Source organism: Herpailurus yagouaroundi, unplaced genomic scaffold, assembly GCF_014898765.1.
Source record: "Herpailurus yagouaroundi ecotype Mexico unplaced genomic scaffold, PumYag 205, whole genome shotgun sequence".
Taxonomy (NCBI): domain Eukaryota; kingdom Metazoa; phylum Chordata; class Mammalia; order Carnivora; family Felidae; genus Herpailurus; species Herpailurus yagouaroundi.
In genome coordinates, this window is record NW_024412436.1 from 3,349,775 (window position 1) to 3,377,636 (window position 27,862).

At 39.1% G+C, this 27,862-nt stretch overlaps 2 protein-coding genes across 5 annotated transcripts in view; one reads left to right on the forward strand and one right to left on the reverse strand.

The window, feature by feature from the left end:
* The window catches only part of FIRRM (FIGNL1 interacting regulator of recombination and mitosis), a 45,408-nt gene extending 23,735 nt beyond the window's left edge, over nt 1-21,673 (reverse strand). Inside the window, exons 1-10 of one of the 2 annotated variants that reach the window (XM_040451598.1) lie at nt 21,502-21,627; nt 18,683-18,722; nt 17,516-17,604; nt 15,420-15,524; nt 14,798-14,938; nt 13,217-13,382; nt 11,699-11,783; nt 9,680-9,818; nt 1,734-1,814; nt 244-308 (exon numbers count right to left, since the gene is read on the reverse strand). In XM_040451598.1, coding sequence (XP_040307532.1) covers nt 244-308; nt 1,734-1,814; nt 9,680-9,818; nt 11,699-11,783; nt 13,217-13,382; nt 14,798-14,938; nt 15,420-15,524; nt 17,516-17,604; nt 18,683-18,722; nt 21,502-21,612 — 1,022 coding nt within the window. In that variant the 5' untranslated portion in view covers nt 21,613-21,627. Of the gene's footprint in view, nt 1-243; nt 309-1,733; nt 1,815-9,679; nt 9,819-11,698; nt 11,784-13,216; nt 13,383-14,797; nt 14,939-15,419; nt 15,525-17,515; nt 17,605-18,682; nt 18,723-21,501 lie in introns of those variants that run through there. The other variant, XM_040451599.1, reaches the window with a different exon arrangement.
* Nucleotides 21,674-21,693: 20 nt separating this feature from the next.
* Nucleotides 21,694-24,556, forward strand: METTL18 (methyltransferase 18, RPL3 N3(tau)-histidine). 3 transcript variants are annotated; one of them, XM_040451627.1, is made up of 2 exons: nt 21,694-21,817; nt 23,182-24,555. In XM_040451627.1, the coding sequence occupies exon 2, from the start codon at nt 23,392-23,394 to the stop codon at nt 24,496-24,498; it is 1,107 nt and encodes a 368-aa protein (XP_040307561.1). In that variant the 5' UTR covers nt 21,694-21,817; nt 23,182-23,391; the 3' UTR covers nt 24,499-24,555. The 3 variants fall into 3 exon arrangements, with proteins under 3 accessions (XP_040307561.1, XP_040307563.1, XP_040307562.1); XM_040451629.1 differs by lacking the exon at nt 21,694-21,817 and adding an exon at nt 21,824-21,927 and having other exon boundaries at nt 23,182-24,556; XM_040451628.1 differs by lacking the exon at nt 21,694-21,817 and adding an exon at nt 21,949-22,233 and having other exon boundaries at nt 23,182-24,556.
* Nucleotides 24,557-27,862: the final 3,306 nt, after the last annotated feature.

The window sequence follows — 27,862 nt, forward strand, 5'->3', positions numbered from 1 at the left end:
TTATCACCATACCAATTATTCATCACTCGGGTTCGAGATACTAGTTAAGAGTAAGTAAAACTCACATGGAATCTATTCTTTAAAAGCTTCCACATCTAATTATTTTAAGCAAGCAGTTAAAAGTTTACTGAAACAGTAAAAAAAAAATTACTTTCATGTTTTATTTTGAATGGCATATGCTTGATCTCTGCACAGTTCAAATGGCACTGTTACATTTTAATGATCACATGGCATTCTTCTTACCTGTGTATCTGAAGATAAAGCTGGTGCAATGTGCAGCAAGAATCAGAGAGTAAAGGAAGAAATTCCTAAAATAAAACAACTCTAGTCATTCTTTGAATGCGCTGTGGTTTTCTAATACACAGCCCCTCACAAAGACATGCAAAATAAAATAAAATCCTGGATGTGCCGCATTAAAGAAAAAAAGAGGTTCTTGCACGAGGACAACAAGGAGGATGAGGCTAATCAGCACCTAATTTGCTGTTAAAACTGTCACTACAACCACAATTAGCAGAGATCGCTTCCTGAGAACCTACTAAGCCCTCAGTACACATGTAGCAAGGGACTTTGTATCACTTTATTTAATTTTAGTCCTCTCAAAAATCTTAGATTCAATTCACAGAACAGAAAGCTAAAGCTAAAGTATCAAGTAACTCAATCAAGTCTCACAGCTAAAAACCAGCATGGCTAGGATTCAAGCACAGTTGTGCAGCTCCATTATGGTTAGGCTACCTCTCAGGAAGTAAAATAAATAGTTCCTGGTGTAATACAGGGTACAGAAAAAAGCTGATTTTTCTTTTTTAAAAATTAAAAATTCCTGAGAGAAAAGAAATGATTAAAAACGGCATGATTAGGTGTAATTTTGCCTCCTACACACAGAGCAAATTATCAGATGGGTAACCACCCATGAAGTGCCATTGGTGCCAGGACCCTCCCACCACGGGCCCTGCCAGCTGCAGGGAACCCCGGGTGCGAGCAGCCAACCGGGAAGTGGCACATGCCCAGACCAGCTCGGGCAGCACACCCAATAGGAGGGCAATGTGCTGGTAGTCTGTGTGCCTGCGCAGGAGTCCCAACTACAAGAAACAGTCACTGGAGACCCTCATCTTCTCCTCCAAAGAGAGGAAGACAAAGTTAAAGACAAATTCTACACAGACAACCAACAGTTGTTTTTCTTTTTAAATCACCAATATGTATTAGTGACGTTTCCTGGACCGGGTGCTATAAGCATTCTCTGCTCTTCTCTCCAAATAATCTTCCTTGATAACTTATCTACTCCATCCAGATATCTCCAACTATCACTACTATCTTAAGGACTCCCAAATATGCAAGTCTACTTTAAATTATTATACAGCTTTACAACTTTGAACATTTCAACTTTAATAATTAAAAAATTCAGAAATATAGTAAAAGTAATTTATGAACAGTATTTAAAGCCAAATTGAATTATCTTCTGATAACTGACTTGTGCTTATAGAAGTAATTTTATTTGTATTTATACTTAAAGAACTGATTTTTCCAGAGAATTGAATAAAAATAGTAACATGATGGTAGCAACTTAAATGATATAACAGGTGCTCAACATTTAATAACAGTATTTTTAAAAAACCTATAAAACATATTCTTCACAAAATAACTTCAACAGATTGATCTTTTGGCAGGAATGATAAAAACAGGACAATTTATAATTTATTATAGATTTCACATTTACACATTTAACAAAAAAGCCTTACCTTAGTATAGTGCAAAAGGGAGTTGGCAAAGAAGCGACACAATTTGAGTGTTTTCTGAAATAATCTATAGTCAGCATTATCCTGTTCCAAAAAAGGAAAAAAGCATAATAAATAAGAAAAGAGTAAGAAATTAGCTAAGCTTGTAAATGAGACAGTATTTTCTAAGAAGATTTCTTAATAAACAGAACATAAGCATTTTCCAAGTAAACATAACTCTCTGAATTGTTAGGAGCAACATAAACATTAAATGATAGAGATATTTCAAAAAATTAAACTCTACTGAAAATAAATTTTACTTTATAATAGCAAAAGGGGTGGTCATCCCTGGTTGATCTGAAAGTAAAAGAAATTTAGCTACCTTATTATGTTTTGCTATATGGAGAGCAAACAGATGATCAAAAAAGTCTCCAACCAATAAAAGAATGATATATGAAAGAAAACAGATAAAAGACTTCTCATGTCAGTTCAAAGAAAAGAAAATACAAGTTGCCAATAAACTAATATTGAAAGAATTCAATTTACAACCTAATTAGATATCTTTTAAAGGGAAAGGGGGCGGGCTATTAGCAAACATAAAAAAGACTGATAATATCGAAAAGTTGCTGAAAAAGTGGGGTAACACCCACTTTATCGTTCATGGGAGCATAAAATACAGTCTTTGCATTATTATTTTTAAAAGCTAAAGTATTGAATTCCCTTGACACAGTAGTAGTTCCACTTAGATCCTACAGAAATACTAGCTTGCACAGGGGCGCCTAAGTGGCTCAGTCAGTTGAGTGTCCAATTCTTGGTTTTGGTTGAGGTCATGATCCCAGAGTCATGGGATGGAGTTCTGTATCGGGCTCCACAATGAGCATGGAGCCTGCTTAAGATTCATATTCCCTCTCTCTCTCTCTCTCTCAGGGCACCTGGGTGGCTCAGTCAGTTAAGCCTGACTCTTGGCTCAGGTCATGATCTCACGGTGTGAGTTCAAACCTGGTGTTGGGCTTTGCACTGACAGCGCGGCACCTGCCTGGGTTTCTCTCTTGCCCCTCCCTTGCTCCTGCTCTTTCTCTCTCTCTCAAAACGGATAAACAAAACAAGAATTAAAAGACAACAACTCGGGGCACCTGGGTGGTGCAGTCGGTTAAGCGTCCGACTTCAGCCAGGTCACGATCTCGCGGTCCGTGAGTTCGAGCCCCGCGTCGGGCTCTGGGCTGATGGCTCAGAGCCTGGAGCCTGTTTCCGATTCTGTGTCTCCCTCTCTCTCTGCCCCTCCCCCGTTCATGCTCTGTCTCTCTCTGTCCCAAAAATAAATAAAAGACAACAACTCTCTCTTCCCCTGACATTTTCCCCCACTCAGGCTCTCTCTCTCTCAAAAAAAGAAAAAAAGAAAACACAAGAAATACATACTAGCTAGCACAGAAATGCAATGCAACATTTTTATATAGTGAAAACTGAAATGAACCAAGTATCCATCAACTAGAGAATGGGTAAATAAATTCAAGGTATTTTCATAAATAATTGCATAAAGCTATTAATAAAAGAATTGGGGGTAGGGCGCCTGGGTGGCTCAGTCAAGTAAAACAGCCGACTCTTGGTTTCAGCTCAGCTGATGATCTCCCAGGTCAGGAGTTCGAGTCCTGTGTAGGGCTCTACGCTAACAGTGTGGAGCCTGCATCGGGTCCTCTCTCTCCCTCACTCTCTGCTCCACTCCCACTTGCTCTCTCTTAAAAATGAATTCATTAAAAAAAAAAAAGAATTGGGTAGATTTATCTTCACAGACATACAAAGCCCTGAGGTAATTAAGTAAAATTTCAAGTTGCAAAACAATATGTATATAATCCTATTATTATTTTAAAATGCATTATAAAATGTTAATATTTGCTTCTTAACCCCACAAAAATAAATCAAAACTTTACCTACGGTTCTCTCTAGAAGATGAAAGTAGGATTTCACTTTCCATGTTAAATATTTCTGTAACATGTGAGGATTTTCTGAGTATATATTACATTTGTAAAATGATACAACAGTGGGCGATGCCAAGTTAGCTATGTGCTTGCAGGGGAGGTAGAGACTACGGAGTCATCCTGCCTGGATTGAAATCCTGGCCCTATCACAACTGCTACATACCCTGAGAAGGTCATTAAACCTCTCTATGAGGCTGCGATGTGTGGCTTATACCATAGTTTAAAGTGAGGTTTACACAGTGCCTGACACTTTGGGCAACTTAACTCAATAAACGTGGGTTGCTTTGTCACTCCAATGTGTAATACACAGTATAATCCAAAAAGCTTTAATCAGTACCATAAACTTAAGCCAAACAGATTCCTTATTGTCTTTAATTCTGAGAATAATTTCATATGAAATAGCATATACTAACTTTAATGTTAATCGATTACGTTGGATTCCTTTCCAATACAGCAAAACCTTAAATAAACCAATCAAAACAGAAATGGATGATTCATTAATTAAATATGACCCTTCATTTTGACCTTTACTAAAAATATCTGGAAACAGTAAACAGTCCTCAGCAGAAATAGGTTAGATGAAAATTCACCTTCCTGATAATAACAAACATGAATTTTCTTAACAGAGAGCTATGAATCTACACTGACCTTATAACACACTTAATAAATCTTTTTTTTAAAGTTTTATTTAAGTTGAGATATAGAGAGGGAAAGTGGGGAGGGGCAGAGGGAGACAGAGACGGGGAGGGAGGGAGAGAGAGAAAAAGAGAGAGAATGAATCCCAAGCAGGCTCTGCACTATCAGCACAGAATCCAATGTGGGGCTCGAACTCACAAACTGTGAGATCATGACCTGAGCAGAAGTCAGACATTTAACTGACTGAGCCACCCAGTACCCCTACACTCAATGAGAAATCTTAAGCTTAAGGGCTTAAGTGTATCTTAATTTCGGCTCAGGTCATGCTCTCAAGGTTGTAAGACTGGGTGTGAGATGGAGCCCTGTGACATGCTCCACACTCCTGCTTGGGATTCTCTCTCCCCCTTTCTCTCTGCTCCTCCCCCAAAGTTGCACACCCTCTCTCTCTCTCTCAAAATAAATAAACATTAAAAAAAGAAAAAAGAAATGTTAACCTTAGATGTCACTCACAAGAAATCTTCCCTGACTTCATGACTGGATTCCTACCTTTACTACCACAAGCCAACACCCAGTTCTCCAAAGATAATTATTCTATAACTATCTGTTTATTTTTCTGCTGCCCTAGACTATAAATTGTTGAAGGCAGAAAATCTAACTTATACAGAATAAGCACTCTGGAAATGCTTATGAAATGAATGGCCAGTGACACACTACTTATTATGTTTGCCTACTTTCAATTTTTCTTTCTCATTCAAGGAGACATTGTACAGATTTGGTTGAAGGATCTAGTTTTCCTTCATTACTAAGCAAGCATACTAGTTAAATATAGAGCTTTTATTCTGACATTTTTAAAAGTGAGTGTACAACTGATTATCCCATCTCGATTTACTGAATAGTTCAAAACCAAAAGTTTGCATCCCACTGTCAACGAAAAGGGGTGAAGATATAAGCAAGGAAGATCATTTTCAGTGTTTCAAAATACTGAGCATCCTTTCTTTAAATAAAACAAAAATACTAATAAAATCTAAATGCAGCATGCAATAAAGTTAAGCATAGGCATATAGATATAAAAGTACACATCTATTACCAACAAAACGAAAGGCAACCTACTGAATGGGAGAAGGTAAGTGTAAGTGATATAACCAATAAGGGGTTAATATCTAAAACACATAAAGAACTCCTACAACTCAACACCAAAAAAACAAACAAACAAACAAACTGATTAAGAATGGGTAGAGGACCTGAATAGATAACTTTTCCAAAGAAGACGTACAGATGATCAACAGGCACATGAAAAGATGCTCAGCATCACACATCATCAGGAAAATGTAAATCAAAACCACAATGAGATATCATCTCACACCTGTCAGAAACGCTAGTATAAAAAAAAAAAAAAAAAGAAATAAGAAGAGCTGGTGAAGATACAGAGAAAAGGGAATCCTCATGCACTGTTGGTGGGAACACAAACTGACCAACAGTGTGTGTTGGTCAGAATGTAAATCAGTACAGACACTATGGAAAATAGTACGGTGGTTCTTCAAAAAATTAAAAATAGAAGCCATACAATCAATTATCCCATGTCTGGGTTTTTGATGAAAACAAAAATGTTAATTCAAAAAGATACATGCGCCCTGATGTTTATAGCAGTATTATTTATAATAGCCCAGATACAGAAGGAACCTAAGTTTCCAACTACAGATGAATGGATAAAGAAGATGTAGTATATAAATATATATACCACAGAATATTACTCAGCCACAAAAAAGAACGAAATTTTGCCCTTTGGGACAACATGGATGGACTAGAGAATATTATGCTAAGTGAAGTCACAGAAAGACAAATACCATATGATGTCACTTATATGTGGAATCTAAAAAACAAAACAAACAAAATAAAACCGAAACAGGCTCATAAGTGTAAAGAACAAACTGGTGGTTGCCAGAGGTGGGGGTGGGGAGGGGGAGTAGGAGGATGACGGAACAGGGTGAAGGTCAGTGGGAGGCACAGGCTTCCAGTTATGGAATGAAAAGTTATAGGGATGAAAGGTGCAGCATAGGAAATATAATCAATGGCATTGTAATAACGCTGCATGGCAACAAATGGTAACTCTATTGTGCTGAGCACTTCATAATGTATACACAAATGTCAAGTCACTGTTGTACATCTGAAACTAAACAGTAAGTCAACGATACTTCATTTAAAAATAAGGTGTTTTGGGGCGCCTGGGTGGCGCAGTCAGTTAAGCGTCCGACTTCAGCCAGGTCATGATCTCGCGGTCCGTGAGTTCGAGCCCCGCGTCAGGCTCTGGGCTGATGGCTCGGAGCCTGGAGCCTGTTTCCGATTCTGTGTCTCCCTCTCTCTGCCCCTCCCCCGTTCATGCTCTGTCTCTCTCTGTCCCAAAAATAAATTTAAAAAAGTTGAAAAAAAAAAAAATAAATAAATAAATAAAACAAAAATAAGGTGTTTTATATTTACATATTTAGAGTAAGCCATATATTTATATGTAAAAAAGTATATTTATTCTCTAAATACAAATTTTACAAGCATTATATAGACAAAAGTAGCATTTACAGTGGAAATTAAATTTATATTTAAGAGTTTTACAAATAAATTTCCTTATCTTTACAGAAAAACTAAATCATTTGTGGTTAAAAAACTGTATGTTAGGGGCGCCTGGGTGGCGCAGTCGGTTAAGCGTCCGACTTCAGCCAGGTCACGATCTCACGGTCCGTGAGTTCGAGCCCCGCGTCAGGCTCTGGGCTGATGGCTCGGAGCCTGGAGCCTGTTTCCGATTCTGTGTCTCCCTCTCTCTCTGCCCCTCCCCCATTCATGCTCTCTCTCTGTCCCAAAAAAAAAAAAAAAAAAAAAAGTTGAAAAAAAAAAACTGTATGTTAAAAAATCTAATATGACATTCTCTTTTTGAACCTGTTCAAGACTTACCAGAAAATAAATATCAATCTTAGGCACTGTTATAGGTTGAACTGTGTCCCCTAAAAAGATATGTTGAAGCTTAATCTCCAGTACCTAAGAATGTGACTTTATTTAGAAACAGGGTCATCACAGATATAATCCGTTAGGATGAGGTTACACTGGAGTAGGGTGTACCCTCAATTCTGAATGACTGGTGTCCTTACATGAAGATGAGGTGAAGACACAGGGGGAGAACACCACATGATGATGGGAGGCGGAGCATGGAGTTCTACAGCTGCGAGCCAAGGAATGTCAGTGACACCAGAAACTAAGAGATGGAGCAGACTCTACCCTAGAGCCTTCGAGAGAACATGGTCCTCCTCCTATATCTCAGACTTCTCTCCTCGAGAACTATGGGAGAATAAATTCCTGCTGTTTCAAGGCACCCAGTTTGTGGTTTGTTATGGCAGCGCAGGGAACCTGATACAGGGACTGATACATCTGTATGCTTCCAAAAGTAGTATATTAGCTATTAAATCTGGTGGTTTTATTTTGATGTTTTTGAAAACGAAGTGAGAAAACGGCTTCAGGACTTTAATATAAATCGGTCAATTCCTCAATAAGTATCAATAGTGAACAGCAGAGGGCGCTGCTGACCAGAATTATGAGTTCAAAACGGACAACCTACACAGACCATCTCAAAGCTCCCTTTCAGGCAGTGGACAGTCAGTAGTGTTAGTCACTTTATCAGTCCCAAATTTTCACAAGGGAATACATGAAAATTTCCTTGGGCAGTTAGGAAAGTTTATAATTTAAATTCTTTAAAAAAAGGTTTTTTTTCATGTTTATTTATTTTTGAGAGAGACAGAAACAGAGCGTGAGCAGGGGAGGGGCAGAGAGACAGGGAGACACAGAATCTGAAACAGGCTCCAGGCTCTGAGCTGTCAGCACAGAGCCCAACGCAGGGCTTGAACTCACGGACCTTAAGATCATGACCTGAGCCAAAGTCAGACGCCCAATCAACTGAGCCACCCAAGCACTCCAAATAATTTAAATTCTTTGATTTCTATATACAAGCCGTTTCTAACAAGCTGAACTTAAATACTTTGTGTACAAAGAGCCACCCTAGTCAGGCCTCAGGACTTCTTTTCTCTTCCACTATACTGTTGCTTGGGCTCTCCCTGTCTCTCTCCTGTCCCGCAATCTCTGTCTAATCTTACTTTCCCAGCACTAGCTGGAGAGTCTGTGGGGTCAAGTTAAGCAAGAAGGAAACTGGGAAAAGAGAAGGTCGGGGTTGAGGATAAAGGTGGAGAAGAAAACAGCCTTCCTGCCACTGACACACGATACCCAACCAAATGTCTCCTCCTCACAGGAAGGTGAGGGGAATTGGCAAGGGCAGTAGGAGGACAGAAGTGGGGATGGAAAACAACAGGGGAAAACAGATGTAAGGGGAGAACAGGTAAGAGAAAGAGAAGCAAGAAGGAAAAGGTCAGCCCCTTCCTAAAGCCACTCCTCAGTTCGTTCTTACCAACCTCAGTTTCAAACTCCCATCCTCCCCGAGGGTCTGTCTTTCCAGATCATCTCTGCCCCAGGAATTGCAACCAGTGCTAAGGAAAGGGATGACTCCTTACATGCCCACCCGCCTGAAGGCAAGGCAGGAAGGAGCACAGGTACAAAGGAATTGCCTGTATCAGTTAGCAAGTCTACAGCAGGAAAGGAGGTTACGGTTACTTTAAGGAAGAAATATTTAACTCATTTTCCCACTGAAGTTATTACATACAACTCTTAGGTCCTGACCACTATCAGTCCTATAATTTCGGGTCATTAGGAGTTAAATAAAATTTAAAGGGCTAGTCTGAGAGCAAAAGGCACTATGTATAAATCGATTTAGGAAAATGAACTATAATTCCCAATAAGCTTATTACAAATTTTTAGAGTGCAGTATGTTTCATGAATGGGATGTCCATTCAACGCTGTAACTTTCTGAAATCAAAGTAAACGTAAGCGCGCATCAATCTGAAAACACCGATACATACATATGCCCAGGAAAGTTATATATCACATCATTACAGGTTGCGATAGATTGGTGAAAAAAAGGCTGACTGTGGCTGTATCAAGACGACCTTAAGTGAACACAGGACTAAGGAGTTAGATTTTTGTCCGAGGGTAGAAAAGAATCAAAGGATTCTGAGGGGAGTGCCTCAACCAAGCAGTCATTGTGTATAAAGGGAACAACTAGTCTCTAGAGGGAATAAGAGCTGGCAGAGTCTAATGCAATGTTTGGGGTGAAAAGTAATCACGGACTATAAATAATCCTAGATTGAAAAAAACAAAAACAAAATAAGTGAAGATCCTTTAAGGTAAACCGATCCATAGATTCAAATGAGATTTAGTTAACTGCCAAAGTAAAAAAGAACGACTGTTCAACGTGCTGTTTAGACTCTATTTTACCTGTGCATCTGACTGCGTCATCTGCTCAGCTAACTGTAAGCATGAATGGAAGGAGAAAAGAAGGTCTTCACACAAGCGGGTAATTATATCTTTGTGTTTCAGCTGACTCTTTATAACCGACTGGTGCTTAAGGCTCTGCCTAAATGAATAAAGAGAAACAATCACAAGTAATACATCAAGTAACATAGGACCATAGAAACAGGACTTGAGGGGCACCTGGGTGGCTCAGTTGGTTGAGCGTCCGACTTCAGCTCAGGTCATGATCTCACGGTTTGTGAGTTCGAGCCCCGCGTTGGACTCTGTGCTGACAGCTCGGAGCCTGGAGCCTGCTTCGGATTGTGGGTCTCCCCCTCTCTCTGCCCCTCCCATGCTCATGCTCTCTGTCTTTCAATAATAAACGTGAAAAAATTAAAAAAAAAAAAAAAAGAACTAGGCCTTGAAGTAACATGTAAAAATCACAATGGATCATATATACATTAGACATGGCATAATTAAGATATGCTGATGCTACTTCTGAAGGTGTCATGTTAGCTTAGTAAGGGGCTATTTTTTTATTGCTTCTTATAAAATGTTAATTGAATTTAATGCTCCAGATATTCTGCTAGGCCCTGGGGATGGAGAAGTGAATGAAAACACAATCTCTGCCCTGCCTGCATGGAACTTCTGGTCTAGCACAAGAGAGAACATCACATAATTTTAAGAATAATTACAGTTGTGATAAATGCTGAGATAGAAAAGTCCAGGGTGCTACAATAGAGAGACCTGAAATAACTTATTCTCAGGGTGAGAATATCAAAGTTATCTTGAGGATGTAACGCTGAAGCTGCGAACTGAAAAGATAAGCAGGAGTCAGCTAGGTGTGGACTATGGGAGAGGAACATCCCAGGCAGAGGGAAAGAGCATGAGGAGGCCCCAGGATTGGAGAGGTTGGTATGTTTGAGGAAGTAAGACAGGGAGAGAGCAGCAGAGATGAGCTGGTGAAGAAGGCAGAGGCTGGAGAGGATGAAGTTGTATCTCTTAGTAAACTGGGATGGATTTTAAGCAGTAGAGTGACATGATCTAATTTACATTTTCAAAAGATCAGACTGAACACTGGCTAGCAAATTAACTGGAAGGGTCCAGGAGTAGAAAATATTTGATAATGAAGATAATGTGGTATTTCATTAGGCACTTGCTACGTGCCATGCAGAGCTGTAAGCATTTCATATCGATACACTCAAATTAACTCTCACTATAAACCCACCAAGAAGGTGCTATTGTTATTACTCCCATTTTCATATAAGCAAACTAAGGCTCAGAGAAGTTAACCATCTTGTCCGAGTGCTCAGGAACAGGAAGTGATTTCAGAATGGACTCAAACACATGCAGTATGGGCTCTGGGTTGACACTTTCAACCACTGCACCTTTACTTGTTGGCAAATTAGTAACCTCCTGGTGGTGCAAGAGAAGTATCTAAGACCTAAAAATACTACACTGGCCTTTAATGTTTTATGCGTGTGTATAAAGTAGAGATTCTTAGCCATTTTACATCTCAAGTCTACCTCTTCCCACCCCCAAGAATCTGATGGGTACTCTCCCTGGTAACCCTTCGTAACACTCTAGCTAAAATTACTTTATAAGTGAAATTAAACTTCAACAACTCAAAGGCATATAACAAAGGGATTATATTTAGCTCTAATTATGACTATTTATCTAAGCCTGGAAACAAAACACTTGATGGGTTAAATTACAGTAGCAGTAGTCAAGTGGTTAAGGCCCATGGCCCATAATTTCGGAAGTACTAGTAACAAAGTCTAAATATTTTTTTAATTTTAGAAGTAGCACAGTGGAGAAGTCCAATTCGGTCTGGGAGCTACATGCACAATATGTGAATTACCAGACAGCAGCGTCAGTAAACATTATTTATACATACCCATACAAAAATGTTTTAAAATGCAACCTACAAAAACTTACAAATAATTAAGAATTGGAATATAGAAAATACATTACAAAAAGCAAAAGCAAAGAAAAACAACTTACTTAATTATAAATTTCCAAGTATTAGCATGAAATGCATGGTCCATGCTGGAAATAACAGAGCAGATATCCAACAATGAATGAATAACTACAAAAAAAAAAGATAACAGAACTCTTAGGACATTCAAATGTCATATGGGGTGAGTTTGCCCTATATTTAAACATATCTACTGAAGAATTTTGACATCTGTTAAATTAGGTAATGCAATTAGAAAAAAAACTGATTCAGAATAATTATTAAAAAGTATCACACTTTTGATTTGTTTTTATAAATACAGAAAATTAATTTCTGACATTTACAACTACCTAAATAAAACTAAATGATCTAAATAAAACTAAAATGTTCGGTGGAATAAAAGTTGTGCCCTGTTATGACTGAAATATTCTATAGATATTCTAATCCAAAATGACAAAATAAGCTGCAAAGGAAAGAACTCCCAACAGGGAAGAATGAAAGTAAATCTGCACAGTGTTTAAGGAAAGCTTCTACTCTTCCATTTTATTTGTAAAAATGGCCAGTGACTTCCCCTTCTGTGTCCACACTCTTGGGCAGTTTCCTTCTACACTGATCTGGGGCTTAGCCACATGACTTGCTTTGTTCAACAGGACAATAACCATAAGGACAGCAAAGACTTAAAAAGTGCTTGCACACTGGGGCTTATTCTCTCTTGATGACCGAGCCTGGGCTGGTCTCCTGGACGATGTGCCACACAGGGCTGGCTCAGTGCTTCTGCCTCTGCCAAAAGCCAGATACGCGTGAGGTCACTGACCACAAAAACACAAGTGAGACAGGTGCACCATGTGGAGCAGAGAAAGCTGTCCAAGCTGAACCCAGCCTAAACTGCTGACTCACAGAACCGTGAATAAATACAGCAGTAGTTGTTTTAATCCACTAGATTTTGGGGTGGTCTGTTACAGACCAAGAGGTACTCCTGACATACTGCACAAAACCAACTTATCTCTTTATGCTGAAGCTATGTATGCAATTTTTGCCCTGATACTACTGTTTTTCAAACTCTGGATGGTAGAATTATGAGGTAGCAATCAGCAATTCTTTAAAAATGAAACATGTAAAACAGATTATTATTTTACGTATAATAAATGAACGTGCATACATACACATTTAGAAACATGTACATATATATGTAACTAGATGTGTTCTGGGAAGAAATGCAAACTTCATTTCCTACTGAGCTAATGCTTTAAACACTCTAAGAACTACTGCCTCAAAATCTAAATTATTTTACAAGGTATACAGCTGCACAACTTTCTTGGAAAAATCATGTATGGCGAACACTGACAATACACAAATCTATGTTAAGGCATCACATAGCAATTTTATAAGTTCTAAAAGTTAGAAGACTAAAAACTTATCAGGTAGTGTTTAATTTTTTTTATACATAATAAGATACCATGAATCATTCGAAACAACGTTTCAGTACCATTCGGTTCGGTAACTGAATGGATATGCAGTTTAGTCAATATATGTCATATACTAAGTAGGAAGTTTTCTTCACTTACCTATCACCATATTCAAAATATCATCATTGTCATCTAATAAAGGGTCCATGCAAACCATATCCAGTAGTTCCATTAGCTGCTTTTGAAGAGAATAGGCCTCCTTGAAAAGAGCCTGGAGAAGGTCTGAAACTAGGTGTAAATGCCCAGAATAGACAGATTCGCTATCCTGATCACAAATAAAAATAAAAGAAACAGCAAATCATGAAAAGCTCAAGAGCCAAATTTACTTTAACTCATTCTATCAGAGCTCATAACTTTAGTGCTTTTTACTGAACCACGTATTTATTCATTAAACAAATGACCATTCACTATGAACAGTGTACTTCAAGAGATGCAGGCACATATAAAATAGGTTTTTTTTAAAACACTTATTCATTTTTGAGAGAGTGTGAGCGAGGGAGGGGCAGAGAGAGAGGGAGACACAGAATCCGAAGCAGGCTCCAGGCTCTGAGCTGTCAGCACAGAGTCTAACGCAGGGCTCCAACTCATGGATCGCGAGATCATGACCTGAGCTGAAGTCGGACGCTTAACCAACTGAACCACCCAGGTGCCCCTAAAATAGGATTTCTGACTTCTGAGACCTTGCAAATATAAAAAAAACTAAAAGGGAGATACACAACATTCGATCAGGTGCAGACTTTTAGCCCTGTCACCAAAGAGAAGTGTTAAACTAGCGATTTTTATTCACCGAACCATACCAGTATCAAAACTGCCTGAGACCCACAAATTGTAGGCCAGCTTTGGTCCTTTAAAGCTGCCTCAGGAATGTAGAGATGGACTAAAAAAGGGCTGGTGTCCTTTCAGAGGCACCCAATCATTAAGGAATTCATCTCATCCACCAATGCCATGACAGAACAATTTCAGGATTCCTGTGATTCAACACAAATCCATCTCTCTTCTTTCTTTATAGTAAGGAAATAGAATAAAACAACAAACATAAAACCGCAAAAGCCCATTTTTAATCACTTCCTTGTAACCACTTATTTTGAAGCAAATATTTACATACGGGCATAGTTCAGAAATATTGCAGGTTCAGTTCCAAACTACTGCAATAAAATGAGTTAAATAAAGTTTTTGGTTTCCCAGTGGATATAAAAATTATGTTTACACTACACTGTAGTCTATTAAGTGTGAAATAGCATTATGTCCAAAAAAACAATGTATGTACCTTAATCAAAAATTATTTATGGCTAAAAAATGCTAACCATCATCAGAGCTTTCAGCAAGTTATAATCACTAATCAGAGATTACCATAACAAATATAATAATGAAAATGTTTGAAATATTGGAAAAATTACCAGAATGTGACACAGAGACACGAAACAAGCAAATGTTGGAAAAATGGCACCAACAAACTGGCTAAACATAGGGTTGTCACAAACCTCCAATTTGCAAAAATGCGCACTATTTGCAACGTGCAATAAAACAAAGTATGCCTGTTCGTGGTTCTTTGTTCTATGGAAAAGTTTATTCCAATAATATAGGCTAATATGTAAAATCTTACGTACAAACACTATTTTCTTCAGCCCTTTTGCCTGCGGATTCTAGGCCATTTAAAGTACACTTACACTCATTACTCACCTTACAATGTACAAATGTACTTTTGATTACATGTAGGACTGTGGAAGGAAGACTATGAATATTTTCTAGAATGATGGACTCCTGTGTGGCACAGATATGCTGAACACATCCTGTAAGAGCTGCTAAGAGCTGCACCATTGTCTGGAAATAAGGGAAGAGGTTTCATTCAGTTATGTTTTTGTGCACAAACATACAAAGGTATCAGATGATACGCTGGGTACTAGGGATACAGCAGTGAACACAATGGACACTCTGTTCCTTCTTTCATTGAACTTCAATCTATCAGAACTACGTTATCGGGACAACTAGCTAGCCATTTGGTTAAAAAACAAAAGTTGGAATACTAACCCACACATCAAAGCATAAGGTAGGTGTTCTCCATATACACTTGGAAATTACAGGTAGGGCATGCTATCTTGATTATTTGCTGTCTTATACTCAGCATGAAACTGTATTAAAAAATTCAAGATTTATTTTTTTGCATTCGTATCTTTAATTCTATAAGTTTAATTCCAGCACTGGACCACTACACAAAGGATATATCACTTAATTAATATCAGTACAAAAATTCTTACACTGTTTAAGCTCCTCCTCTATACCCTTTCTAATATATTTGACATACTTGTAAAATATTCCTTAGAGTGGTCTGGATTTCTAAATTATGGCTTGACAGTCCTCTGGCTTGACTGGTTAACTCGTACATCATGTCATCAAATAATTTCACAGTCTGTGAAAACAAAGCACATTATAAATAGGAGTAACAGAAAGCACAAGAAAGGGAAAGACATATTTTTAAAGTGAAAAAAATGACAGGCAATTTTTCATTACTAACAGCCATGGGATATTATCTAGCTTAACAACTGCACTTATTAAAGTAAAAATATATGTTTTTATATATATAAAGTATTCATATGATATTATCTCTCTAAAAAAGCCTCAGACAGAAATTTATTTGTTTTACATTTCTGTGGTTTGAATCTATTTAATAAAATCCATTAAAGGTAAGTGCTCCTCTACACAGTAAAAGTTGATGGTCTTAACCAATCAACACTCATATGGGTATTTACAAGAGTATTTTCTGCTAGTGATGATGAATTGGTGAACTACTTATTCACTTGTATTCTAAGCAGTTCCTCCTTTTGAGCAACTCAAAATACCATTCCTGGGTTAGGGCTACAGTACGTGACCTCAGAACTAAGTTTTTTGGTCTGTGAGAAGTTAGCTATCCTACGATCTTAATACTCAGATTTTTCTGAACAATTTAAATGGTCTAAACATTGCAAGAATAACAACAGAGTGTAATTAAAGAGGATGTTATTTCCCAAAGGCAAGTTAACACTCAACATCCTTATTTTAATCTATATAACAGCTGGATCTTTTTCTGGTGGCCAAGAACAAATTCTAAGAAACTTTTAGATAGAGAACAATCAAGTGAATATGAGTAACAGGAATATTGATGATTATCTGCTTCAAAGGTAAATTTAGAAAACCATTCTAATAAGAGATAAGGTACCATTCAAAAAATGTTTAATTTTGGAACCAAAATACCTTTAATTTCCTAAGTTAAAAAAAAAGAAAATTGCCTGTGCTTTTCAAAGAAAAAGTACACTATATCTGTATCTATAACTATATCTGTATCTAAAAGGTAATAATGTAGATGGTGAACTTAGTGTTTTCTCTTGGTTATTCTAAGCCTTCCTGAATAAAATTTGGCTCCATTTTTCTAGGCAATAAAATTTAACAATTATTAATAAACTCCACAGAGAAGATACTTAGCTAACTTCATCATTCATCCCCAAATTTTCACAGAATAGCTTTATTTTTTTATTTTGACCTGCACACAATAAAGCAGCTTCATTCATAATTGCCCAAAGTTGGAAGCACCCAAGATGACTTTTAATATGTGAATGAATAAACAAACCAAGGTACATGCAGGCAATGTAGGCTATCTTGCATTCTGTCGAACACAACTGCAATCTGGCCTCGTGATATTTTAGGAATATTCTCGTTTATTTCAGAGTAAGCGTGTTTCTGGAGCCTCAGATCAACATCCATTTTCCGGCCATCGGTCCTCAAGTTAAATTGCTGGCACCAGCTCCGCAATGTGTCCCAACATACTTTATTAACCGGAGGCAAACTGGTTGGCAAGGGAAGGATCGGTGTATTATAACAGCTATGTTTTGGATAAGACTTGAATTGTTCACTCATTTGAGGATGACAAACTTTATCGTTTGTCCCAGGCACCTCCATGCCAACTTCTGAGGTGGAAGAAACACTTGGCTCCATTTGATGTTCTTCCTTGTTCCTCATTAACTGGAACCAACGTGAGCACCACAGTTTCTCCCTCTAATGCCTCCTCAGATATATTCTGCTCGTTGTTTTCATAAATTGAGTACGCCATTTCCAGGAATACTCAGGGGAAGGCCTCACTGAATAGCTTTAAAATACAAGAGTGTTTAAAGTAGCTACAAATAATATAAATTCAATTAATGAAAGATCTATACTATTTGAAAATAGAAGTTTTTAATCACCTAATGATCACCCTAACACCATGTTCTCACATGAGATCTATTTCTTACTACCTTATTTGTATTTCAAATATGTGTGATACATTTGGAAAAATGGAGCCACAGTTAAGAATAAATTATCTAAAATTGAGGCTAGATATAAACAGCCTTTATAACATGTACATTGATTAAAATAATAATAGTACTATACCTTTGGCAACACTTGTGAGAAGAAAGTCTGTTCCAATGTCAGGTGGTTCATATGAGGTAAAAACATTTCCACGATAATTTTTAGAATTTCTATAAAGTGAAATAGCAACATATTTCGTAAGAAAATTAAGTTGTGTCAGCCAACAAAGATCACTGCTCCTTCCCCAAATCCAAGAATCTGTAAGTACTACTAATCCAGAACTCTGTACAGTTTCAAAATGCCACATTCTATGTAGAGAAACTATTAAGTAGCTGAAATAATAACACAAAAACAAAAACCCCAAAAAACAAAAAAAACAACCCTGTATGTCCAGCCACTGAGGACCACTTAATGGATGTGCATACATCTATTGAATAGGATTTGGTATCTTTAAATTATTAAAAATAAATAAATAAAATTATTATTAGAGATCATCTGAAACCATAAAAAAAAAAAATTCACAATACTTTAAGGTTAAGTGAAGTTTCCAAAATAGTATAATCCCAATCTTAATACATATAAACATGAATAATAGATAGCCTGGGAAGAATATACAGAACCAAGATGAGAACGTTCTATACCAAAATCTTATTGACCACTTCAAATTAATGGGTGTTCCATTATCTTTTCTGTTTTTATGCATGTTTCAAATTTTCTACAATGAATAACTCTTATGCTCAGGATAAAAAGTAATTATTACTTTAAAAAATTAAACCCAACAGGCTACATAGATTGAAAATTATAAATATTCCACAACCAAGTGAAATGTAAATAAGGTAACTCAAAATAAATGAGTAAACTGTGGAGTCTAGACTTTAATTCATCCCTTCTCCCAGCTAAATAAGTAAATAAGCCAACTAAGATTAAGAACAGAGATGAAGATGAGAAAGTCACCCTGAAAGCAGACCGCAAATTATGTTTTATATAAGTCTGAACGGTGTCACAACTAACATTTAAAATTTACAACGTGCTTCTTACATGTGCATTATCAATAGATTTGGTATCCACCCAAAATAGAATTTAAATAATTTGAAGGAATTGGTCATTTTAAGTAACTGAAATTTACAGAGGCTGGAGCACTACAAGAAGAAGACATTTGAAGGGAATATAAAACTGTTATTGAGATACATATGACGCAGACCTTAATGACATCAAGGTAAATCAAACAATTAAGATAATTTTACTTACGAATATGCTCGATCCAATTGTCAGAATGCTGATACATAGAGTAAAAAAATTAAGGAAGATACGAGTATCACAGTAATAGAATATTCACTACTAAGAATCAATCTAAAAAGTAGCCTTCTTGAAGTTTAAGCAATGATCAGTAAGAAATTGAAATTAGACTCAAACTGAAATTAGACTGGCTTAATTTTGCCTTTTTTTAAAATTTTTTTTTAACGTTTTTATTTTATTTTTGAGACAGAGAGAGACAGAGCATGAACAGGGGAGGGTCAGAGAGAGGAGACACAGAATCTGAAACAGGCTCCAGGCTCTGAGCAGTCAGCACAGAGCCCGACGCGGGGCTCGAACTCACGGACCGCGAGATCGTGACCTGAGCCGAAGTCGGGCGCTCAACCGACTGAGCCACCCAGGTGCCCCTAATTTTGCTTTTAAAAATGTAATGTTATTAGGTAAATAAACTACAATATAATGAATATACCCAAGGAAATATTTTCAAAATTGCTCAGGGATAAAACTGTCTTTTCCAACTACGTGTAATAGACATACCTTTGACAGATGAGGAACAATACTATACTAATCCATAGGCTTCTGGTTTCTAACACAGGAAAGAAATTTCTTCTCCTGAGCACCTCTCCAGTACTTTATTTGCACCTGTCTAAAGCCACTCAACACGTTCTACCTTCTTTTCATATTACTTGTGGACCTATCTTACCAACCTGATCAGTCTGAGATTCTTTTGCACACAGCAGATGCTTACAAATAAGTGACCAAAAATTACTCTATGTTCATTACAAAAGTTAACAATAATCGCATTATGAACTGTACACTTATATACCATCAAGAATTGTTAGAAATGTTTTACTGCGTAATAATAATTAAAGAATATGTCAGCAAGAAAAATGAATAAAGTATAATCCCATCACACTAATACAAGAATGGATTCTTCTGACACCTTACTTTGCATATATGGATTTTACCGCAGCAATCAAAATGAGGCATAACTCATTTTAAATCTTTCTTGCTTCAACGTTTGCTTTGAGTGATACAGAGCGAGCAGGAGAGGGACAGAGAGAGAGGGAGACAGAGAATCCAAGCAGGCACTGTGAGCGCAGAGCCAGAGGTGGGGTTCAAATGCAGAAACCATAAGATCATGACCCCAGCTGGAACCAAGAGTCGGATGCTCCACCGACTGAGCCACCCAGGCACCCCCTAACTCATTTTAGTTTGGTAGGGTTGGATTTGTTTTATGGAAAAATTTCAGCAAAGGTCCAAAAGGTTCTAGCCTCTTCCAAAATTAAACATAAGTTATGCTTACCTGGACATGCAAGTAAAGACTGGAAAATAAATGTCAAACGCAAAACATGAAAATAATTAGGTTTGGGTGATGGGACTATAGATTAAAAACTTAACTTTCATTTGTTGAAAAGTGTTAAAAACTGGGGCGCCTGGGTGGCTCAGTCGGTTGAGCATCCGACTTCGGCTCAGGTCATGATCTCACGGTCCATGAGTTCAAGCCCTGCATCAGGCTCTGTGCTGACAGCTCGGAGCCCGGAGCCTGCTTCAGATTCTGTGTCTCCCTCTCTCTCTGACCCTCCCCATTCATGCTATGTCTCTCTCTGTCTCAAAAATAAACAAACATTAAAAAAAAATTTAATAAAAAAAAAAAAGAAGTGTTGAAAACTGGGGGAAGAACAAACAGGTTTAGGTTCTTTTGAACATTAAGTTTGAGAGGCAAAACCAAGTGGGAATGTTGACTTTCAATTACTGATGTCATCCATAAACCTGAGGGGGAAAAGAGGAGCCGTGTTCCTTATCTTTGTTCCCCCAAAGCATAACACCCTGGCGGGGTATGTGTTATGTGCCCAGATGTTCTGGGGTGGGAGGATGGCTATATTTCCCAAGTCAACATCCTTGAGGATGGCAATGCACAATGACTAAGAAAGATCTCTGGCACCTAAGTGGGATTTTGCCACTGCCTGTGTGAATGACTTCTGCGTAACGGTAATACATTACATTTGGCTTTAGTTGTAAAAAAATTATTTGAGACTCTCTAAAGTGAAGCCCCTTTTTTTCTTTTCAGTGTGGCTTTATGTTGAAGGTGAGCTCAAAGATGTTAAAAAAAAAAAAAATTACCTTTCAACACGGAGGGATAGGATTCCAGGCGCCATTTACAACCGCAGGACGACTACAAAACAGTATGCACCTGCGCAAGGGAGGCATTAACTAATTCGAACCCGGCAGATGAAAGCCAATTACAAAAGGAAGCAACTCCTAACCAGCAATAATGGAACAGAGTTCTGAGAAGAAGAGTAACATTTTTAGTGACTGGAACTCTGCACCATGGCAGAACGACATCTTTTAATTCTCCTAATACTGGGAAAGGTATTCCGATGCCCCATCCATTCGAGACGGGAGGTCAGAGTATCTACCTCTTAGGGAGTCAGCGCTCACCTTACAGCTCAGGTCTGAGCACTCGCCCTACCCCGCCCCCCGTTACCCCAAGGAAAGGTATTTACATTTAATTACACGTGACGAGCACAGAAAAACCCAAAGGCACAAACGCCCGGAAAAAAACCCGCCACATCCACTGCCAAAATCATCGGGTCCACTGCGAGCCCTTCCAGTGCCGGAGGGAGGCGTGCCTTCGGCCTGGGCAGCCCCGGTCCCCTGGGCTCCCCCTCCTTCACTCATCTCTCCAATCGACGAGGAGAGGGTTCAGGCCGCAGGAACACAACACGGCCCGGCGGCGAACGTGACGAGGCCGGAGAAAGGCTGGAAGGGCTGCCCCACATCCCATTCCAGGTGGAGGTGACAAAGGATATAAGGAGCCGGGGCAGGACAGACGGCAGTTCCCGGCGGCATAGCTCCTGCGACCAGCTACTTAACTCTTCCAGCCGGACGGCGCTCGCCGCGACCGCGCGTTCCTGCGACATCTTTCGCCCAGGAACACGCCTTCAAACCCGTCCCGCCAACGCCAAGACCGGAAACCGCCGCCGTCCCGGCGGGCCTTGCGAGCTCTCCGCCGGCACCAGGACCATAGAGAGGAGGCGGGTTGCTACCGTTCCGCGGTGAGCTCGGGCCGCGCCCGGCCGGGAACAGAGCCGGGTTTGTCTGGCCCGCGGAGGACTCGACTCACAGGTGTCCGCTCTCGGTCCCGAGGGTCTGCGCCGCGAGCTGGGCCCTTCCTGGGCGGCGAGCGTTCTCAGAGCTGCGATGCCGGAAACGTTGCACTGAGGCGCTTTGGGGAGGTGAGGGCGGAAGCCCCCAGATTTGCGCGCGTCTGTCCCCCGGGGGCGTGGAGACAGCGCACCTGCGGCCGGGGTGGCCGTGGGCCCTGAAATGAATCCAAGCCCCAGGGCGCGGTGGGGTTGAAACAGCCACCTTTTTACCCGCTTCGCGGGGCAGCCCGACTTTGTACATCTTGTGTTAAGGGGGACAGAGACCCCGCCTGCCAGAGTTGTCCAAATTGAAGCGGAGGGTGTATAAAGTACCCAGCGCGGTAGATACCGTGAGGGGGCTCAGTACGTTGCTTCCACTTTCGAGGGGCCTCTCCGGTCAGTGCCCTTACTTTGTGTTTCTCTACCACCAAACGAATCTTTACTAACTACTCCAAAATTCTCCTACTCCCGTACACCCAGGGCTGCTGGTCCTTGCTAAATGTTTGTAGGCGGGGGTCATTTGGGGGAATTGACACACACCAGAGCCTCCCTGTGCGTGTTCTTATAAGAGATGCTCATTTGCCAAAATCAAATCTTGAAGACCTGTTACTTGAAACAGTTACAGACTGAAGTGAAGAGATTCTGGCGGCTTAGGAGGTAAACATGTTTGGGCAAGGTCATGATTAAGTGGAAGACTCAATCAGGCGTGTCATTTCCTGCCCGAGAATTTTGGACTTTTTTTTCCCCCCCTAGTTGTTGATCTGTTGTCCTTTAGTTTTTACAGTGTATTCTCTTCTCCATTTTTTGGACCCTGAAGGGTTTGTGTCTGTGTTTTCAAACCTTTTTAAATATTTATGTATTCATTCATTCATTCATTCATTCATTCATTCATTCATGAGAGGGACAGCATGCGAGCCGGGGAGGGGCAGAGAGAGAGGGAGACACAGAATCCGAAGTAGGCTTCAGGCTCCCAGCTGTCAGCACAGAGCCTCACACCGGGCTCGATGTCAGGCATGGTGAAATCATGACCTGAGCTGAAGTTGGATGCTTAACCACTGAGCCATCCGGGCACCCCTGTGTTTCCAAATCATTTTATCTCCCTCACCATTCGCAGCTTTTACAGCAAAAGCAGCTGTATGGTGGAAAGAGGGGCTGTTTAATGTTAAATTTTAGCGAAATATGGCATTTTACCTTTTCTTAGTCTTTTTGTTTGTTCATTTTAAAGTGAGCAAGCTCTATGTGTGGCTTGAACCCAAGACCCCAATGTCAAGAGTCACGTGCTCTATGGACTGAGCCAGCCAGGCACTCCTCATTTTACTTTTTAATTTTCTTTTTTTTCTGCAGACCTAATTCAAAAGAAGAGCAGAGATCTCTAAGAAGTCATTTGGAAACATCTCTAAATATTTGTAACTGTGTATAAGCAGCTAAAGAAAACTTAACCCACAGCAAAACTAATTGAATAATTGAGGCAGGTTTATGTATGTGTCATCAGTTCTATCCAGAAGCTGAAGAATCTTCCTTTGAATTTAAGGATTGTGTACATTTAGTGAGAGAATGACTTTTCAATTTAATTTCACTATAGAAAACAATCTGGAAAATGAATTAACACCCGTTGGACATGGAGTTTTGGCCCTGGATTCCTCCAAAGAGTCTTCAGTCTCAGAAAGTAAAAAAGATAGGGACAAAAAATGTTATACCGAACAGTTTGACTTGCCTCAGGATCATGTGTTGGAACATAAGCCAGTGGGAAATGCAGCTCCCTCTCAAGACACAGAGAACTCACTCAGCGCAGCTAACAGTTCAAGTAACTTAGAACCATGTGAAAAACATCCCTGCATGAGAGTTGCCAAAGAGCATGCTATGCCCGAAGATTTCAAGAAAGTGTTAGAAAATAAAGTCATAGAAAGGTTACCAGGTCTCCCCCATGTTAATGTATCGGTAGTGAAAACCGTCTTGTTGAGAGAGAACTGCCCTGGAGAAAACATAGTTTCACAAAGTTGTTCTTCTCACTCTGATCTGATTACAGGTGTTTATGAAGGAGGCTTAAAAATCTGGGAATGTACCTTTGACCTGCTGGCTTATTGCAAAAAGGCCCAAGTGAAATTTGCTGGGAAAAAAGTGTTGGATCTTGGCTGTGGAGCAGGGTTGCTGGGTATAAGTGCATTCAAGGGAGGGGCCAAAGAAATTCATTTTCAAGATTACAACAGTATGGTGATTGATGAAGTAACCTTACCTAATGTAGTGGCTAACTCTACTTTGGAAGAAGAAGGAAATGATGTCGGCGAACCAGATGTGAAAAGATGCAAGAAATCCAAAGTAGCACAAGAATTATGTAAATGCCGGTTCTTTTCAGGGGAGTGGTCTGAGTTTTGTAAGCTTGTACTAAGTAGTGAAGAATTCTTTGAAAAATATGATCTCATTCTTACCTCAGAAACCATTTACAACCCAGATTACTATGGTTCTTTGCACCAGACATTCCTCAGATTATTAGATAAAAACGGACGGGTGCTTTTGGCCAGCAAAGCACATTATTTTGGTGTAGGTGGAGGTATTCATCTCTTTCAGAAATTTGTAGAAGAAAGGAATGTATTTGAGACTAGAACACTCGAAATAATTGAAGAAGGACTAAAGAGACACCTAATTGAAATGACTTTTAAGTAACCCAGTTAATATCCACTGAGTGTCCTAAGTGAAATAAAGAGAATAATCAAAAACTTGTCTTGAATGTTTGATTTCTGCTTCGCTATTATTTTTTCTGAAAGTATATTTGTTTGCTTATCCAAGTAATATACCAGCAATCTACTAACTATAGTCACTAAGTGAGACAAGAAATAGTGTCCCGAGCATTTGATGAGATCTAGGAGGTTATTTCGTGGGAAAGTTTTCTGTCCCCACCTTCATTCTATTTGACCTTTCTACCACCTTTCACGTTACATAAATTTGTTTTCAGAGAAAACTGACACTTCTTATTTCAAGTTTTGAGTTTCTTCCCAGGCTTCATTAGTGTCTGTTTACATGAAGTGCCTGGTCAGATCACCATGCCCTTCATTCTAAGGGCATACATACACATCACCAAATGCTAGTGGACCTAAATATGAGCCTGAAGCCCTTAGGTAACTAGGAAGAAGTTTTTGTTTTGTTTTTATATTCATTTATCTCATATAATAACAATGCTGAGCAGTTTAATTCACACTAAGGTGGAGGAAATAAAGGGGAATCACGGTAGTATTAAAGTGACACAAAACTAAAAAAAAAAAAAAAAAATTTTTTTAAAGACAAAAGATCACAAGTTGATGACCAAAACTTTCACCTTAAAACAGAAAAAGAAGGGGCGCCTGGGTGGCTTAGCCAGTTAAGCATCCGACTTCGTCTCACAGTTTGTGAGTTGGAGCCCTGCATCGGGCTCTGTGCTGTCAGCTTGGAGCCTGGAGCCTGCTTTGAATTCTGTCTCCGTCTGTCTCTGCCCCTCCCCCACTTGTTCTCTGTCTCTGTCTCTCAAAAACAAATGCAAAAAAAAAATTTTAAGAAAACAAAAAGAAGAGCAAACTAAACCCAACAGAGGCAGAAAGAAGGAACTAAAGATTAGAACAGAGATAAGTAGAGAATAGAAACACAATAGGAAAAAATCAACAAAGCCAAAAGTGGGGTCTTTGAAAAGATCAATACACTGGATAAATCTTTAGCTAGACCAATCAACAAAAAGAAGTCTCAAATTATTAAAATCCATGATGAAAGAGGGGATATTACTAAGGACCTTATAGTAATGAAACATTTTTTAAAGAAATTACACAAGATCTAGCTAAACGAAAAGACACTGTGCTCAGGGTTGGGAGACATACTATTGTTAATTCTCCAAATTGACCAATTCAATACAGTCCCTAACAAACCCTCACCACACACACTTACCAACTTTTGTTATCTCTTGTCTTTTTCTTGATAGCTGCTCTAACATCCATGCATTTGAAAAGCATCTTACAACCTTAAAAGGCATAAAAACAAATATTGAAATATATTGAACTTAGAGGGGCACCTGGGTGGCTCAGTTGGTTAAGTGTCTGACTTTAGCGCAGGTCAAGGTCAAGATCTCACAGTTCGTGAGTTTGAGCCCCGCATCTGGCTCTCTGTTGTCAGCACTGAGCCTGCTTCAGATCCTCTGTCCCCTTCTCTCTCTACCCCTTCCCCCCACCACTTGCTTGCTCTCTCTCTCAAAAATAAACATTAAAAAAAGGGGGGGGGGCCTGAATCGCTCAGTCAGTTAGGTGTCTGACTTCGGTTCAGGTCATGATCTCCAACTTGTGGTTCAAGCCCCATGTCAGACTCTGTGCTGACAGCTCAGAGCCCGGAGACTGCTTTGGATTCTGTGTCTCCCTCTCTCTCTGCCCCTCCCTTGCTCACACTCTGTCTCTCTCTCTCTCTCTCTCTCTCTCTCTCTCTCAAAATAAATAAATAAATAAATAAACATTAAGAAAAAAATTTTTAAAAAGAAAAAGAAATATATTGAACTTAGAATTAGGCCTTTGAATCTCTGTATCACGGTGTTAAAGCAAGATTTTGAAAATCAAACTTTTTAATTTTGATACCTATGCATTCATATGCAAGAAATATATGTGAAAAATAATACAAAGAGATCTCATAGAACCTTCACCTGTTCCCCCATTTTCTCCCAATGGTAACATCTTGCAAAACTGTAGCACAATATCCAAACTAGAAAATTGACATTGATCCTGTCAAGACATAAAAGAGTATCGTCACCACAGAGATTCCTTCCGTTGCCCTTTTTAAGCCACACCCACTTTCCTCTCTGGTTCCTTCCTTAAACTTCTTGAAACCACTGACCTGTTCTCCATCTCTGTAACTTGTCATTTAAAGACTGTCACACAAATAGAACTACAGTATGTAACCTTTCAGAATTGGCTTTATTTCAGTCAATATAATATTCTACAGATTCATGCAGGCTATTGCGTGCATCCATAGTTTGTTCCTTTTTTTTCCTTTTTGTTGTTAAATAGTGTTTAAAAAAAACTTGTAATGCTTATGAGTAACCCCGTATAGCCAAATAAGTAGGAGACCCGAGGGAAAAAGACTAGCAAAGGAAAACCCCAGATTCTGGGGAGCATGGTCTACTAGTTAAGTAGGAAAGAAGAGACAAACACATTTTGGTCCTAGAGTGAAAATTTTCACATTCGACATTCTGGAAGTTGGGATCTGCCTTCCTATCTATAACTATACCATAAGTGTTTTTTTTTTTTTTTTTTTTTTGCTGTACCTAAAAAAAAAATACAAATTGGACTCAATGAAACGTGATATTTACCGGACATCAGGTAGGCACTTTATATACCATCTTGCTTCATATAACCTTGTGAAGTATATTATCATCCCCAGTTTGGTAAGATCACAATAGCAAATAGTTTTCAGCATTTACTATATGCTGGGCTGAAGAACTTTACATAGACTAACACTTCATATTCATAACATCCCTGAATTAGGTTATAATTACTATCTGCATTTTATAAAGGAATCGAGACTCATAGAAATAGGTGATTTGATCCCAATCATTCCTCACCTTGAGCCAGAATCTTAACTGAAATCTTTTATTTATTTATTTATTTATTTTTGAAAGAGCTAGAGAGAGCACAAGCAGGGGAGGGGCAGAGAGAGAAGGAGAGAGAGAATCTGAAGCAGGCTCCACACTCAGCACAGAGCCCGACCAGGAGCTCGATCTCACACCCCTGAGATCATGACCCGAGCCGAAATCAAGAGTTGGTCACTCAACTGACTAAGCCACCCAGGTGCCCCGTAACTGAAATCTTCTTCAAAGCTTTTCTCTTTTCACCAACCCAGTGCTCTTAACCTTCCCAATGCCTGTTTTTCATCACAAATGTTCCTTAGCACCCTTTTATTATCCTGAAACAGAAGTCATAGTTAAGCGTATTTACACACATCATTAAAAATTAAGAGACTCTCTGGGGCACCTGGGTGGCTCAGTCGGTTGAGCGTCTGACTTCGGCTCAGGTCGTGATCTCAC

Coding starts and splice junctions, on each gene's coding strand:
- METTL18 (XM_040451627.1), top strand. CDS start 23,392: ATGACTTTTCAATTTAATTTCACTATAGAAAACAATCTGGAAAATGAA.